Source organism: Castor canadensis, chromosome 15 (assembly GCF_047511655.1).
Source record: "Castor canadensis chromosome 15, mCasCan1.hap1v2, whole genome shotgun sequence".
NCBI lineage: Eukaryota > Metazoa > Chordata > Mammalia > Rodentia > Castoridae > Castor > Castor canadensis.
This window is the reverse complement of record NC_133400.1, coordinates 1,173,993-1,190,416: the sequence shown is the minus strand read 5'-3', so window position 1 is coordinate 1,190,416 and position 16,424 is coordinate 1,173,993. Positions and strand designations below refer to the sequence as shown.

At 49.0% G+C, this 16,424-nt stretch overlaps 1 protein-coding gene and 1 long non-coding RNA gene across 6 annotated transcripts in view; one reads left to right on the top strand and one right to left on the bottom strand.

Annotated features, from left to right (window-relative positions):
- Positions 1-57: 57 nt before the first annotated feature.
- On the bottom strand, positions 58-9,552 carry LOC141417330 (uncharacterized). Of its 2 annotated transcripts, XR_012441854.1 has the most exons (5): positions 9,422-9,552; positions 4,193-4,367; positions 3,434-3,478; positions 2,831-2,936; positions 58-2,287 (listed from the first exon to the last, which is right to left on the bottom strand). It is a non-coding gene; the product is annotated as an uncharacterized lncRNA (long non-coding RNA). The 2 variants fall into 2 exon arrangements; XR_012441853.1 differs by lacking the exon at positions 9,422-9,552 and having other exon boundaries at positions 4,193-6,390.
- Positions 9,553-9,672: 120 nt separating this feature from the next.
- Positions 9,673-16,424, top strand: part of Zc3h18 (zinc finger CCCH-type containing 18) — a 51,344-nt gene continuing 44,592 nt past the window's right edge. For 2 of the 4 annotated variants that reach the window (XM_074055486.1, XM_074055484.1), the window contains exon 1: positions 10,024-10,880. In XM_074055486.1, coding sequence (XP_073911587.1) covers positions 10,751-10,880 — 130 coding nt within the window. In that variant the 5' untranslated portion in view covers positions 10,024-10,750. Of the gene's footprint in view, positions 9,862-10,023; positions 10,881-16,424 lie in introns of those variants that run through there. The other 2 variants (XM_020173538.2, XM_074055485.1) reach the window with 2 other exon arrangements.

The following is a 16,424-nucleotide window of genomic DNA, read 5'->3' as shown; positions in this document are numbered from 1 at the left end:
GGCCAGCCTGGGCTGCACAGCAACACCCTGTCTCAAAATCACTGAGGGGGAGGGAAAGGGAGGGAGAGAGACAGAGGCAGACAGAGAAACAGGGATAGACATGGATAATTAAATAAGGCCCAGGACTACTTCCCCCAAACAGCCAAGGGAGGGAGTTTTTAAAAACGCAGATTCCTTAGGCACACACCTCAGAACCAGGTGAGGATCTGGCACCATGCAGACTCCTGGGCTGCACCTGAGACCCACTGAATCCGAGGCTGCAGGAGTGGTGGTCCAAGATGTGAATTTTACCAGCCTGCTCCCCTGGGACTCCAACAACCACCCCCCAACACCCTTTGCCACGTTTTCCATTTTGTTCGTAGTTAATATTTTATTATGGTAGTACTGGGGGTAGGGTACACTGTGACATTTACAAAGGTTCTTACAATATCTCATAGTGGCACTCACCCCCTCCCTCATCCTCCTCTATCCGCCCTTCCTCCATCCCTGGAATAGTTTCAGCAGGTCTCATTTTTCCATTTCCACGCATGTGTATGTAATATTCCTACCATCTCCACCCTCCTACACTCTTTCCTTATATCCTACCCCCTCCCTTATATCCTCAACCCCAGACAGGACCTGTGTGACGGTCCTGTTCTCCGGTTTTGAAGAAAGACATTCTTGTTTGTATAAAACAGCTACACAGGAAGTTCCCTTGTGACATTTCCACGTATGTATCTGTTATAACCTGAGCTGCTTTGTCCCCTCCGTTTTTTTCCTTTCTGCCCCTTCTTATGGTAGTGTTTTATATTTTTATTGTGGAGTGTGTGTGTGACAAAATACAAACTAATACTGTATGGCATATGGCACTTGGCTGCCATCAGTGACTCAGGAAGCCAAATGCTGTAGTGTCCCAGAGCAGCTGCTTGCCCACCCAGCCTCTCCCTGGAGGTCAACCTCATCTGACAAGAGGACTCATACCCTGTGCTCTGTGCTTCTCAGCTCTGACACCAGACCTCATGCTGGCCTGTGAGCTTTGCATGACTCACCTTGCTCACACAAGAATGTCTGAGAGAGAAAGGTGTCTGTGAAGTCACCCTGCAGCTTCTCCATTTTCCTCCAGAAGATGAGACCACGCTGCCAGCGAGTGGGTGTTAGGACAGTGCTGCCAAGAGCGCTTCTGGACGTGACTTCTGATTTCTGCTTGGCCCAAAGATGTTGCTTTTCAGAGCAAACTGAAGTTGAGACCACAAAGATGAGTAGGAAAGGGGAGAGATGGTGGCAGCAGGGAAGCTGTGTCTGGCAGGCTGCAGTCCCCTGCATCTCCAATCAACACACCCCAGCTCACAGCTGGACTGTCCAGAATGACAGGGAAAGGTGACCCCATAAGCTGTCATGGCTTGGAAGACTCATTTGTGCCTAGTGGACTTAGTTTTCCATCTTTCCAACTCCAGCCGCTATTCCTCAGCTCACCTTACTCACCCATGCCTTCTCTAGGTGGCCCACTGGGAACTCTGCCCCACGGACAGCTCCTGGGCTGCTGTCCTCCACAACTGGTGCTGAAATCACCCCAGTTGCATTTATCACACAGAGAGGTCAAGGCATGAGTGACTCAGAAAGGAATGGAACAAAATGGTGTGGAGTAAAAGTGGAGATCCAGAACCGGGGAGCTGTTCCCCAAAGTCATAGCACTCACGAAAGTAGACGACGTCTGTGATGACAGCCAGTGCTTACTGTCCTCTCCACATGCCAGACAACAGGCTGTGTTCAAATGTGGATGCCTTGTCCAATCCACACAGGACACTGTGTATTGTCTTACTCAACAGGACAAAACGTGTCTACAAGCAGTGAGCTGGGGATGGAACCTGTGTTTTCAGCCCCACTTCGGGCCCTTCCTCCACACTACTTCTCTTGCACCTTGCCCTTGGTGGGTCCTTCTTCCCTCCAGAACAGGAAAGCAAGAGCCAGCTTAGAATAACAACACCCCAACAGAAACCTAAAGAGGGCTTGTGCCACCATCTGAGTTCTCATGCCCGCTCACCTTCCCAGGCACCCGCTGTTCACAGGTGGTGATCCCCACTCTCTGTATGCCCCAGGCAGTCCCGCAGCAACACAAAGAAGCCCTCAGCAACAACCCCCATGGTGTTTAGCTATTGTTCATCTAGACTTGCTGACAAATATCTATTTGAGGTGACAGGAACGTGACGTCATATCCACGTGGTGAAATATCTTTCTGCTGAAGATGATGCCACAGACATGCTTTAATGGGCGTGTGCAAGTTTGCACAGAGATTAGGAGGAACAGCAAGCTGTAATGATAGGTGAGTATGTTCTGCTGTTTGCAAAAGGTATTACATTAAATAGCAACACTGATCAAGAGCTTACCATGCATCAGGAGCTGAGCCAGCCCTTGGCATCTGTGTGCCCCCTAGGTGCAGGGGGCAAGAACTGTTCTTACTGCTTCCTTCAGGAAGAGAAAGCAATCTCAGAGAGATGAGGCAGCTCACCCAGCGGCCCATAGCTAGCAAATAGCAGGGCTGGAACTGGATGTCCTGGGTCTACACAGAGGTGTTCTCAGTCATAGGGCTGAGTAGCCCCTGCTGACCCCCAAGACTCTGGAGAAGTCTGGAGGAAGGACACACATCCGAGAACTGGTTTGCCTTATTTTCCTTACTGTTTTACACATAGGGGCTAATTTTGTAATTAGAAAAATTATGAGAAGGGCTGGGGGGCATGGCCCTTCTCATGCCTAGCAAGCAGGAGAACTTGGGCTCAATTCCCCAGTCACACACACACACACACACACACACACACACACAAATAGTACGAGAAGACTATATTCAAGGGCTCACCTGCTTCACAGCATCCTTCCTGTGCTGGTCCAGAGAAGGGTGAGGCAAGAAAACTCAGCAGGTCAGCGAGGGCAGGAGGGAGGAGGGGCCGCTTGGCTGAGTTCTTCTGAGCGGGGAGACAGGGGAGCCACAGTGAAGAATTAAAAGGTCAGCAGTCAATCCTCAAAACTCAGGGTCCTAGCAGGTGGTGCAAATGTAGCCAGGTAGCTTTTCCACACTTGTGCTGTGCAAGGGCAAGGAGCTCCACAGGGCACGTCTGGTAAGAGTACAAAGAAGCCGGCACGCAGCAATATGGCTGCACCAGGCCTGAATTACCACACTGCTGCCACACCATTTTCTGATAACCCCAAGGCCTTCCACCTGTGCTCATCCCATCCCTGCATCCCTCTAGATATCTCCCATGGTCCCAGAGCCAAAAAGTTAATGTTTGATTTCACAGCTGTGACCATTCTGGCTGCTCAGTGGCTACTGTCTGACTATTGGTTAAATTCTTTGAGTGTTATCCCTGTACATGTGGAGGTGGGTTGTGCTGGAAGCTGGCCAGAGAGCCGTGGGCAGGTCTAGGTCAAATACAGAACGGATGGGCAATAGGGAAGTACTCACTGAGGCTCCAGTGATGACTGCACAAAACATGGAGGCAGGAACACACTGTCAGCATAAAGACACAAGGCAGGCTGGTTTGCTTAAAAAACTTATATTCAGCTGGTGTCATATTTAGAAGTTGGGCCCGTCTTGGGGTATAGAGCTATGGTCAAGGACTGTACAGTCTGCTTGCCAAGCTGGTTTTCTGCTGCACACAGCCAGACTGCCTAAAATTCAGAGGCTTTGAAGCAACTGCTGTGTTACTGTTCCTCACATTGTGGCATGTTGGCTGGGCTCGGATGGACAACTCTTCTCCACGCAATAGGGCTAGGATGCCTGAGGCCTGTCCTGTCCACGTGACCTCTCCAGCAAAGTAGTGGGACTTCCAACAGCAAGGCAGGACTCCCAGGAGACAGGAAGCTGCCAGGCTTTCTTAAGGTGCAGCACCAGCTCCCTTGCATCCTGTTGGCCCAGGCACTCCCAGCGCAGTCCATATGTAAGGGACGTGAATTCTAGCAGGTGGGTTTGTTAGGCCATCTGGACATTGCCTACCACTGTCCCCCAATTTTATGGGAACAGCCTTGCTGAGGGCCACACCCGAGAGGCCCTGGCTGTGTCACAGGGCAGCACCATGGCCCATACAGCTCCTGCTGGTGTCAACATAGAGCTCTTCAGTGTGCAGATTGTGCCCACGGGAAGAAATGCCAGGCCCTTATAAATCCTAGGTCCTGCATCAGAGCTGGGGGGGCCATTCGTCCTTTCACTCTATCATTTGCTCACCTAAACCAGCCTGCTGAGGACCCCCTGTGCGGCAGAGACAACAGGAAAATGCCAGCTGAAGCATGGAGGTCCCATGGATTCTTTGCCCAACCTCCCAAGGGTCTGAGAACCTTGTCTGAGAGGCAGGGCTGCAGGCAATGGCTCATCTGGGACTGAGTATCCCTCGTGCACATCTCTAGGGAAAGGAAAGAGACTGGTGGGACCAGAGTTGAGCACGCCCTGGAGAGGACCTCCAAGCTCCAGGGAGCAGGTCTTCTGCCAGCTCCGCCCTTCCTCACCATCTTGGGAGTGAGGACAGTGATGGAAGTGGGGTCACACATGGCCCTAGAGAGGTCTCCCAGCAAATTTCATCCACACCTGGCCGCCTAGGGCCCAGCCCACCTGAGAACAGCGGTTGGGCTGTGTGGGTGCGCCCTCTGGTGGCCATCTGAGGCCATCCTTTCTCAAATGCAGCTTTCAGATAGAATTGGGCATCAGCTAACCGTTCCTCCACCCCCCAACCCCCCCCACACACTAAAGACCGTTAAAGCTGGACAAACATGTGCAGACATGTGCATTCACGCCTCAGGATGGATGTGGGGAGCAGCCCACGCCTCAGGACGGGGCCGTGACCCTGGATAAAGGGACCAAGAAGTAAGCCTGGTTTCCCACCTGCCCCACAGGGCAGACAGCACAGCCTTGCTACGCTGAAGAACAGGATTGGAGTTGGGGGGCTCCAAACCCCAAAGGACTGAGGGAAAAACAGGGAGAGGAGGGAACTGGAGGGAAAAAGTCCAGAGACTTGGGTGCAACTTCCTTTTTGAGTTGTGGCCAACTATGAACAGCATGAACCCTGGAGAAGCCATGAGACCCCAGAAGACAGCTCCTAGAAGGACACGGGCCCCATGGGGTCCAGCAGCATGAGCCCTGGAGAGGCTGAGACTATGAGGCTAAGACGGGGCTCTCCTCTGAGAGCACAGAAGTCCCACCTGCCCTGAAGCAAGGGCTCCCCCAGAAAACCAGATCAACTCTATAAAGCCCAACGCAAATCCTAAGTGATACCATGATGGTCTGTGTGCCTACAAGAGAAAAGCAGCACCTACCTTAGGAGTTGGTGCTAACCAACTCTAACCCACTGCTCTCACAGCATCAACGTACAGCATCCAACTTCAAATACAGTCACCAGGCACGCCACTAAAAGGAACCAGATCACTGAAAACTAAGAGAAAACACTCAACAGAAGCAGACCCAAAGGTGACTCAGATGCAGGGGCTATCAGGTAGGGCCTTTAAAATCACCAAGAGGCCACTTTCTCCACACCACTGCTCCAGTTGGCCATTGGCTCCGCTTGCTCTTCAGCACGTTAGACCCTCTTCGAAAGCAGGAGTTGAGAAGTCTAGGCTTTGTCATGAGCTCCGTGACTAAGTCAGGGTGTGACCTCGGACAAGCTTTCTCTGGCCTTAGCTTCCTCCTCCTCCTTCACAAATGAGGGAACTGGAGTCGTGTGTCCCGGGATGTGTGCCGTGCAGGGCTGTGTGCTGGGCACTTATCAGCTAGGCGGGATTATGGGTGCGTACACCTTGTGAAAACTCCTGGAAGTGTCCACTTCATGTGCTTTTCATCTTGTATAACGCATCTCAATAAAGCTGATTTTAAAAGCCAGTTCCCTTCACTCTTCCCTCCAATTTCACCATCTTAGAGGCAATAATACCCAACTCTTTCGGTGGCCCTCTCCTGGCATTTTTTTCTATCTCCGTAACAACCATAACGTGTTTTATCTTTTTTGTTGTTGTTTTTGGTGGCACTGGGGTTTGAACTCAGGGCCTCACACTTGCTAGGCAGGCGCTCTACCACTTGAGCCATGCCTCCAGCCCTTTTTGTTGCTATGTTGGAGACGAGGTCTTTTCACCCAGGCTGGCCTGGACCATGATCCTCCTGACCTCAGCCTCCTGCAGAGCTGGGATGACAGGCACATAACACTGAGCCTGGCGATTGATTGAGATGGGGTCTCACGACCTTTTCACCCAGGCTGGCATTGAACAGTGATCCTCCCCATCTCTGCCTTCTGAGTAGCTAGGATTACAGGCATGAGCCACCAATGCCTGGCTTTCTTTTTGGCATTTTTGAGACAAGCTCTCTCTTTGTAGCCCAAGATGGCCTCAAATTTGAAATCTTCCTGCCTGCCTCTGCAGGAAGGAGAGTCTCAGCACTTTCTGAATGTTGAAATTACAGCTATGCCCCACCCACTCCCAGCCCTACTGGTAATTCTTGCCTATTCTAAAGGATCGCAACCATTTCAACTCTCAGCAGCAGTGCTTCCACATCCTCCAAAAACTGCTTAGGATTTTTTTGTTGTTGGGTTTTTGTTTGTTTGTTTGTTTTTGAAGTGCTGGGGTTTGAACACAGGGCCTACACCTTAAGCCACCCACCAGCCCTTTTTTGTGAGTGCGGAGGGTTTTTTCGAGAGACGGGCTCTTGAACTATTTGCCCAGGCTGGCTTTGAACCATGATCCTCCTGATCTCTGCCTCCTACAGTAAATCATCATTTTCCTCTGCCACTTGACTTTTTTGGCAGTACTGGAATTTGAACCCAGGGCCTTGCACTTGTTAGGCAGGCACTTGGCCTCTTGAGTTATGCCCCCAGCCCCCCTGACACTTGACTTTGTTTAGCATCACTTACAGGTTCACCCCTGACTCATCTAAATATCTTCTTTATATTTAGGATCATATGTGACAATTCACAATTACAACATGGTAAATACTGGACGGTACCACAGTCATGGTGTCACAGCCACCTAGTGATAAACACTTGGGCCATTTCCAGGTTTGTTTGTTTTTTCCTTCATGCTTTCCATTATTACTAAAAGATCTCTGCAAATATCCTTGTTCCTTTCTCTTGGTGACCAAGGTCAAGGTACCCAGTCTAGTGGTTCTCACAGGCATTGAGCATCAGAATCACAAACTGCCTGCCCCTCACCCACCCAGCTTTTGATGCAGCAGTGCTGGTGCAGAGTTCATGGCCATGTAACAGCACACACCCAGGTGGGGCCCACACAGGCAGCATCAAGTCCAGCCTCCATCAGGAGTGTCAGGAGGGCTTCTGGGAAGAAGTACAGCCATGGTCACACCCAAAGAATGACTAAATGTGAGCCAAGCAAAGGAGAAAGGTGGGATCTGTGCTCCCAACAGCTAGAGTGGCCCATGCAAAGACCTGGGGGCAGAGAAAAATGTGGAGCCAGCAGAGGGCCAGGGAGGAGGTGTAGGTGCAGGAACAGGCTGGGAAGATTGGATCAGAAGAAGCATGGAGCATCAGGCGTCCAGGCTACATTTGGTGGCCAGGGAAGGCCCTGAGCGAGCTCAAGCTGAGGGGGAGAAGAAAACCAACCTGAGATGGAGAAAGGCAACTCTGGCTGCCTGGATGGGCAGTGCAGGAGCCAGGAAAGGGGAGCGGAGACATTAATCCTAGCCAGCAGCAACAGTGGCTGGAACTAGGCACAGAAAACAGGAGGCCAGTTCATCTGGGAGGTAGATTGGTTCCTCCTCTCCCCTGCTCTACACCTCCCCTCCTCTCCTGCCTCCCTTTTCTTTTGTAAAAAACAGCTTTATTGAGATATAACTGACAGACCATAACACTTGTACAGTTCAGTGGTTTGGTTTTGTTTCTGCAGCACTGGTACTGAATTCAGAGCCTCAAGCTGAGCCAAGCATGGCTCTACCATTTGAGCCCAGCCTCAGTCCCAATCTGATGGGTTTTGGTATATCCACAAAGCTGTGTGACCATCACCTAATTCCAGAATACAGTCATCATTCCCAGAAGCAACTCGAACCCCTTCTCCATGCCTCCCATTTACCACCACTAATCTATTTGTGACTTTGTCTATTCTGATTATTTCATAAAAATAGAATGTATCAGTCAACTTGGGCCGCTGTAACAAAGTATCTTGGATTGAGTGGCTTAAACAGAGGAATGTTTATTTTCTCACAGTTTAAGGCTGGAAGTCTGAGGCCAACGGACAAACACAATTGAGTTTGTGGGTTACAGATGCTTTCTTTCTTACTATATCCTCACATGGTAGAGAGAAAGAGCAAAAGAAGGAGGGCAAGAACCCTCGTGTATCTTCTTTCAAGGACACTAATCTTATGGGATCAGGGCCCTAACTTTAACCTTAGTTATTTTCTTAGAGGCCTTATCTGTAACTCAGGGTTAGGGCTTCACATATAAGTGGGGGGAGGGGATAATTCAGCCTATAGCAGGGAATCATACAGTATTTTATCTTTTATGACTGGTTTCTTTCATTGAGCACATTTTCAAGGTTTCTCTGTGTTGAAGCACGTGCCAGAACTTCATTTTTTATTAATTTATTTTTTGGAGGGCAGTATTGGGGTTGAACTCCAGGGACCAACATCACGAGGACACACTACCACTTGAACCATGCCCCCCAGCCCTTTTTGCTTCATTTCTTTTCCGTATTGAATACCAGTTTCTAGTCTTTGCCTGGATGGGTCTGGACCAGGATCCTTCTATTCACACCTCCCGTGTACTGGAATGACAGGCACACACCACCTAGCCCAGTTTATTGATCGAGATGCCATCTCGCTAACTTTTTGCTGGGGCTAGCCTTTTGATCTCCACTGGGGAGAGAACTTGATTCCTTTTTACGGCTGAATTAATACTCCACTGTATGAACCACAGTTTATTCTTCCATCAACTTACGGAAGACAGGAGGAGGGAATGCATGCTCTGCTAGGCATCCCCAAACCCTGTTACTCCAGAACCAGCTCCAAAACTTGCAGGTGCCAGTGCAAAATAGACACGTGACCCTCTAGCCGCCCGATGAAGGGGCTCAGGCCGACAGCAGCTCGGCCTCCGGGGAGGCCCCACCTGGCTCTTCCCAGGACACTCAGGGTGACACCCTTGCAAGCCGTTCTTCCAGGGAGGTCACTGTGTTCAGGTCACCATATTTAATGAGAGGAGGAATGTTTAGTCCCACCGAAACGGGTAAGAATTTTGAGGACTGGGGCGTGGCTCAAATGGTCGAGCGCCTGCCTAGCAAGCAAAGACCCTGAGTTCAAACCCCAGTGCTGCCCAAAAAAGGATTTTGAAGCTCTGATGTTTAAAGCATCTCCCCAAATACCTAATTCTTGTGTTAAGATGTTAATATTTAATAAAGCAGGGGGCATCAAAACCGACGAAAACACTATATAAGTTTTTAAACCTGCGATCCTCAACTCGCGCAACCCGAAACCCACCAGCTGGCTCCTGATCGCTCCATCAGCATCCGGGTTCGCAAGGTTTCGCGTGTCCCACGCAGGCTCAGCGAAGGCGTCCTCAGGCCATCAGCGAGCGCGTGGCGTAGGGACACGCCCCCTAGATGGGCGGGGCGACCCCGTGGCGCCTGCGCGGCAACGCAGACCCGCGGGCGCGCGCCTCGGGGGCGGGGCCGCGCGGAGGCCGGAAGGAAAAGCGAGGAAGGCGGGGCCAGAGAGGGAAGCCCGCCGGCTCGCAGGACTGCGGTCGCTGGCTGATGACGTCGCACAATGGCCGGCCCCCGCGGGTAGTGGAGCCCGTTTGTTCCGCCCGCGTCGCGCCTAAAGCCGGAGCCTGTGAGAAGTGGAAGGGCCAGGGACGTCCTGTCCGCGCCGCCCTGACTCCAGCGGAGCCGTGGCCCCGTCTCCGCCCTCGCGCTGAGGTAAGCGGGGCCGGCGGGCGGCGGGGAGGCGGCCGCCCAGGCGGCGGCGGGAGCGAGGCCCGGGAGCCCGGCGCCGCCTCCGGAGCGCTCGGGCGCGCCCCCGGCCGTGCGCAGCCGCGGGTCGAAGCGCGGCCCGGGGCGGGACGGGGCGCCGAGACTGGCGCGAGGCTGACCTGGGACACCCGGACGCTCGCGACCTCGCGCGCTGCCTCCCGCCCGCGGCGGAGTGGATTTTCCTGAAGCTGTCATTTCTCTTCCGGGCCACTAGCGTGGCACATGTTCGCCGCCCACAAAGCGGGGAGACAGGCACGCAAGTTGGCTCGGAGGAGGTCCGCCTGCACTGTTGATGGACTCTTCGGGCAACTTCGAGCTCTCCGGAGCCCCCTAGAACTTGCTCCTGCAGCGTCCAAGAGCGCATGGCTTGGACGCAGCCCTGTGCCCCAAGACGTGCGCCAGTCTCTTAAGAATCCGTAACTTCCTCCTCCCTTTGATCGGGAGCTCAGAGAGGCTGTAACTTTTATGCTGGAAGGAAACAAGACTTCTAGACTTACCGTCTTGCTCCTGCCAGAACTTTAGTATTCCCGAGTACTTTGACAGCCGAGTTTGCCGGCCGCCATGGTTGATTGTTTTAAATGAGCTTTGTTTAGCAAATTCATTTGCAAGAGTACTCTTGATTTCTTCAGATCCCTTTGGGAAAAATGGATGAGGGCATTTGACACCTGCCTACTGTGTGGGGTGTCAAAAAGGCTCCCACCGTTTCTTCTTCCAGCCCCACTTCCATCATGTTTGCAATGGTTGGGATTCTCGGAGTGGGCCTGGGTCTAGGCTGGTTCCCACCTCCTGATCCTGGGAGGAGAATCTTTGCCTGATAATTTTACCATCTGAGCACATGTGTGGAGTCCAGTCAGCTCTGGAACCAGTCCAGTGCATCCCAAAGCCCTGGAACTCCTCTTGGGCTGTAGGTGAGAAATGCTCAAACATCGTAAGAGTTTTGTGGAATCACTCCAAAAAGCAAACAGGTAAGCTGTGGCTCATGTTAAAAGAGGTTATTTTCACCTTGTCACAGCTACGGATCATCTCAAGGTGAGTACTTCCTTATCAAGGAGTTTTTTGGTGGTTTAGCTTAGCCAATTAATTTGGGGGTGATGTTTGTCACCAACTTTCACATTCTTGCTTCAGACATTGTAAGCCCATGAAGTCATGAATCAGAATTTTAACCAGATGCACCAGAACTTAGACATTCACACAGGGACTGCTTACTGAAAGTAGTTGTTCCAGAAGGTTATGCTTTATGTTATTGAAGCTCCTTTGCCAAAACCTCTTTAGAATACCATCTTGGTGGTTACTTTGTAAGCCATGTCAGAAGAGATTGATCTCATTTGATGCTCACACCCCATGTTTGACCAAGAGTACCTTACCTGGTTTGGTAATTCACCTTACTTACCAGACCAGGCTCTGAGTGACTTGCACCAGTTTCTCAAAGTGACACACCTTTGAGGAGGAAGATTTGCTACCATGGAGAGCACCCAGAAAATGTTCTGCAAGTAAGAAGTTTGAAGATGCTCTGCACATCAGTGGTGCAGTTGCAATCAGAGTGTGGCCTCCTAGAGCAGTTGCTGAGAAGAGAAATGGCACTGCTCCATGTGTCTGAGTTCTGGTATAATCCTTTACAAATTAGGCACTTGAACCAGATGCTGATAGCTATGTCTGTAATCCTAGCTACTTGGGAGGATCATGGTTGGAAGCCAGTCTGGAAAAATACTTTGAGAGACCCCCATCTCTAAAATAACCAGAGCAAAATGGACTGGACGTATGTCTCAAGTGGTAGAATACCTGCTTTGCAAGCAAGAAGCCCTGCATTCAAACCCTGGTCCTACCAAAAAAAAAAAAAAAACAAAAAATTAGGCACTTGTTTTACATTTCTTCTGGTGTGCAACAGGTAGTCCCTTAAGTAATAAGATTGTGTCATTCAAGCATTCATCAAGTCTGCCAAATGCAGTAGGGATTCAATAATGGACACTTGTTATTTCATTCCCTGGGCAGATTCACCATTGTGGATTGGAGACTGAAGATTTTGCTCTAAACCTTGTGGGAGTCCTTGATTACAGGGCATATGTAAGAAGACCAAACTTAGCAAGAATGGTAAACCTAGGAGTTGACTGAGCTGGACCAGAGGACTTACTTTATTGTTTGTATTCTAAAGGCCACATATTTCTCTTCCCTACACTTTGCATAGGGTAGCACTTAGAAATAATCTCAAAACAGGACACTGGCTTCCAGAGAAATAATTAACCTGTCTGGAACTCAGGCTATCTCTAGATTCTCAATGACATTCCCTCTCTTCTGTGCTCAAGGTGTGATTCAGGCTATTTCTAATAAGAGGTAGATTTGTTGGTTTTTTTTTTTTTTTCTGAGTTTTTCACCTGAGTGTGGCCTCCAATAGTAATCCCAGGATGTTCCACGGGAGATGGACACTTAAGATCCAGACTAGGGCTGGTGGAGTGGCTCAAGTGGTAGTGTCTGCCTAGCAAGTGTGAGGCCTTAAGTTCAAAACCCAGCACCGCCAAAAAAAAAAGATAGCACGGGTTAAGAGAAGTCTCCCAACAGCCTTTCAACAAACTATTGCAATACTATTTGCAGGTGTGGATATGTAACAAAATAATGTACAACAGGATAATATTGTATGCAAGATTTCTTAATCTGGGGAGAACTTCAATGGTTTTGAACTCCTTGAAGTGAGAAAGAAATTTTGTATGTCCAAGCTTTTCAAAGGAGAGGACCTACCTTTCGTTAGATTCTCAAAGCAGTCTATCACCCCAAAAGGCACCTCTGACAGAAAGGGAGACTGGGAGAGTAACCGATGGTTCTGGGGCTACTTGCCTTACCACTTTGTGGTGAGTGCCAACGATTGCCTTCATAAATCAGGAGGAAGTAGGCTTCCACCCTGAAAGTTGAAGTGACTCTGTAAACCCAGCCCTGAAGAGACACAGGCTTGGAAGTGCATCTTCAGACCACCTCCCTGCTGCAGCACCAGCCTTCAGGGTGTTGCCTTTGTGTTTGGAGGGAGAAAAGGGAAGTGGGTGAAAGCTGTAGGTTTGCTAGAAGACCCCAATTCATGCGTAGGCCATGTTCCAAAAAGGAATTTATAAAGTTAATTTAGAAGTTGAGCCCCACTTTCCTGTAGAAAAAGTGGCTAAAAGTAGGGGCTGGTTCCCACGCAGGGAGCAGAAGCTCACTCTATCTGTGGTCCAGGAGGACATGCTCTCAAGTAGTCCTATACTGTATTCCTGGGGCAGCCAGTGCAGTAGCCACATGCGCTTGGTTTCTTTATCTTTGGAGGGAAACAACACTTATTTTGAAGGTCGAGGTAAGGGTTGAGTGACATGAGGAAATGAGTCAGTTTTTCAAGTGCCTGGCAGTCATTTAGCATGTGGTGGTGGCTGTCGGATTTATTGCAGTGTTTGTCAAATGAAGCTGAGTGAACTATTCCTGAGTGCTCCAAGAGACATTTTTTTTTCCTCCAGTGCTAGGGATTGAACCCTGGGCCTTGCACATGCTAAACAAGTGCTCTGCCACTTGAGCCATGCCCCTTCCCTTTTTTAAAAATTTATTTATTTTATATTTTGTTTTTGAAATAGGTTCTTACTAACTTTGCCCAGGCTGGCCTCAAACTCCTGATCTCCAATTGCCTCTGCCTCCTGAGTAGCTGAGATTCCAGGTGAACACCACCATGTCTAGCTAGGAGTATGGTATTTTTAAATCAAAGTTCACCTCTTCTCTTCACTTCACTTTAAAATTTTAAAATATGTGGAGCATGTCCCAGGAACATTATCAGTCATCTCACAAACTGTTGCAAGTAACCTCACAAAAGTGGCTGTTTCAAGTGAAGAAACTAAGGTCTTGTAAGCTTACTTACACTGCCCACGGTGTTAAACCTAGAAGCAGTAGAGTAAGAATTCAGGTTCTAACAGAAGCCCAAATTGTTTGCACTGTGGCAGACATCCCAGCAGCAAGGTAAAAGGTGGCCTTTCCTCTGTGTACTGGTTGGCTTCTTGTGATAGTTCAGATATTTAAAGTTCGGCAGTGTGTTTCTTCCACATCTTACCATAGAATTTCATTTCAAGATTGCCAAAATAGAAAAAACAATTTGATTAAACCTAACAGTAAAACCAAACTGCAAGCCAGTGTGTACTTGAGCCCCAGAAAAGGACTGAGCATGAAGGTGCTAGGCACAGGATAGTATGTTGCAAGGCCAGTGGGGGCTTGGAGCTTGGACTGGTGTTATCTGCCCAATATGTTTCTATGATTTGTAATCTAGAGTGAGTGACTTAAGTTTTGCAGAGTGGTTAGTTGAAATAAGAGATAACTTTGTTTCCAAGGTTGCCATTAGCTATAATATGTGAGAATGCAAGTTTGTCAGGTTTCAAGTGGAATAGCAGACTCAAGTTACCAGTTCAGCATGACTGACCTCCCCAGGGTAGGAGGTGCTGCCCCTAGGCAGCTGGGTAGATGAAAAGTCCCTGCCCTTCTGTGGAAAAGATTTAGAAATACACAGTGTAGCCAGACATTGCCTGCAGTGGTGAAGCACGGCAGGAGTATCATGAGTTGGAGGCCAGCCTGGGCTGCATACTGCAGACCCTGTCTGAAGACAGCAAACAAACCAATACACGCATACACAATATGATACATGCTGTATGAAGCTAGGTGTTTATTATCACTAACCAGAGATCCAGAGGGCATTGCCATTTGGCAGTAGCTGACTTATTTGCTATAAACCTCTCCCCAACCACATGCCCACACAAACTTTGTCTCCTTTTTTGGTGTTACAGGGGTTTGAATTCAGGGCCTCAAACTTGCCAAGTAGGCAGTCGACCACTTGAGCCATGTCTCCAACCCTTTCTGCTCTAATTATTTTTCGAATAGGACTTGTTTTTGCCCAGGCTGGCCTGGACCACAGTCCTCCTATGTATGTCTCCCACCTAGCTGAGATGATAGACACGCACCACCATGGCCAGCTTTTTATTGGTTGATATGGGTCTCCCAAACTTTATGCCCAAGCCACCCTCAAACTACGATCTCCCAGTCTCTGCCTCCCAAGTAGCTAGGAGTATAAGTGTGAGCCACTGCGCCAGCAATAAACTTTCAGTCTTGAGCAGTGGAAGAATGTGCCCTGCCCCTAGCCCATCCTTGGTGGCTGTTCACCCTGGCACTTTGCCTTCCCTGCAGGAGTGCTCTGTGCACCAAGGGCCCCTGCGGTGCTGTGCAGAGATCTAGTGGCGGTGGAGGCAGGCTTCTGGGCTTTCTTGTTCTGGCAGAGTTATTGTGGCTAGCTGTTCAGTAATTCCCTCCAGTTGTCTTGTGTCTAGAGTTTTGCTGGAAGAACAAAAAGGGATCTTTTTAACAACCCTCTACTTTGGTTGGTTTGTAAATTTATATTACCATTCAACATTATGTTTTTATACTGTGGTGAATTTTAAGTGATTTCTCCTAATGTGTATCCAATTATTGTAATTTAACAGCAAAAAACTGTTTTTTTGTTGCCATTTTAGATACTAACTTTTGGCACTGCATTTTTCAAGCAGGTTGTCCTCTTAAAAGTATAAATTTAAAAATTTTTTATCAGTATATGTAAATATAAAATTGTATAACTAATGTAGAGTATTAAAATTTGCTAATGTGTATGACTTGCTACCTCTAAACCCATAGTGTTGTCGAATGAATAAACTGTTTCCAGACCTTACTGAGACACCAAGCAACCTGACTGTGACACACCTTTATTTATTTATTTATTTATTTATAATGGGACTGGGTTTGAGCTCAGGGCTTCCCACTTGCAAAGCTGGTACTCTACCACATGAGCCACATCTCCAGTCCAAGTGGAACAATGTTTTTTTCTTTTCATTCCTTCTTTTTTTCTTTTTTCCTTCTCTTTTGATAGGGTCAGGTTATGTAGCCCAGGCTGGCCTCAAACTCATGGCAGTCCTCCTGCCTTAGCCTACCAAGTGTTGGGATTACAAGCTTGGGTCACCATGCCCAGCAGACCAGTGTGTTTCTATGAGTTGTTGAGATGGAAAACCAGGAAACATTGGCTTTATAATTAAACCTGGATAAGTAAAAATAGAAATGGGATCTTCTGAAATGACACTGTCCATCTTTTACCTAAGTACACAACTTAAATGTGTAAAATTTTCTGCCAAAGTTTTTTCCATCACAATAAATACCCATATAGGAACAGTGGTTCAGACTTTGGTGTGTCATTGGGCCCTTAGCACTGTCCTTAGGGCACTACCAGAGGCTTCTGCAAGATTTGCCCTGAAGTTCTTGTGGTTGCATCTTTTTTCTTTTTGGTGGGACTGGGTTTTTGAACTCAGGGCTTTGTGCTTGCAAAGCAGGTGCTCTACTGCCCAAGCCACACCTCTAGTTCATTTTGCTCTGGTTACTTTAGAGATGAGGGTCTCACAGACTGTTTGCCCAGGCTGGTCTTGAACTGTGACCCTCTTGATCTCAGCTCCCAAGTAGCTAGGATTATAGGTGTGAGCCACTGGTACCCAGCTAGAGCTACA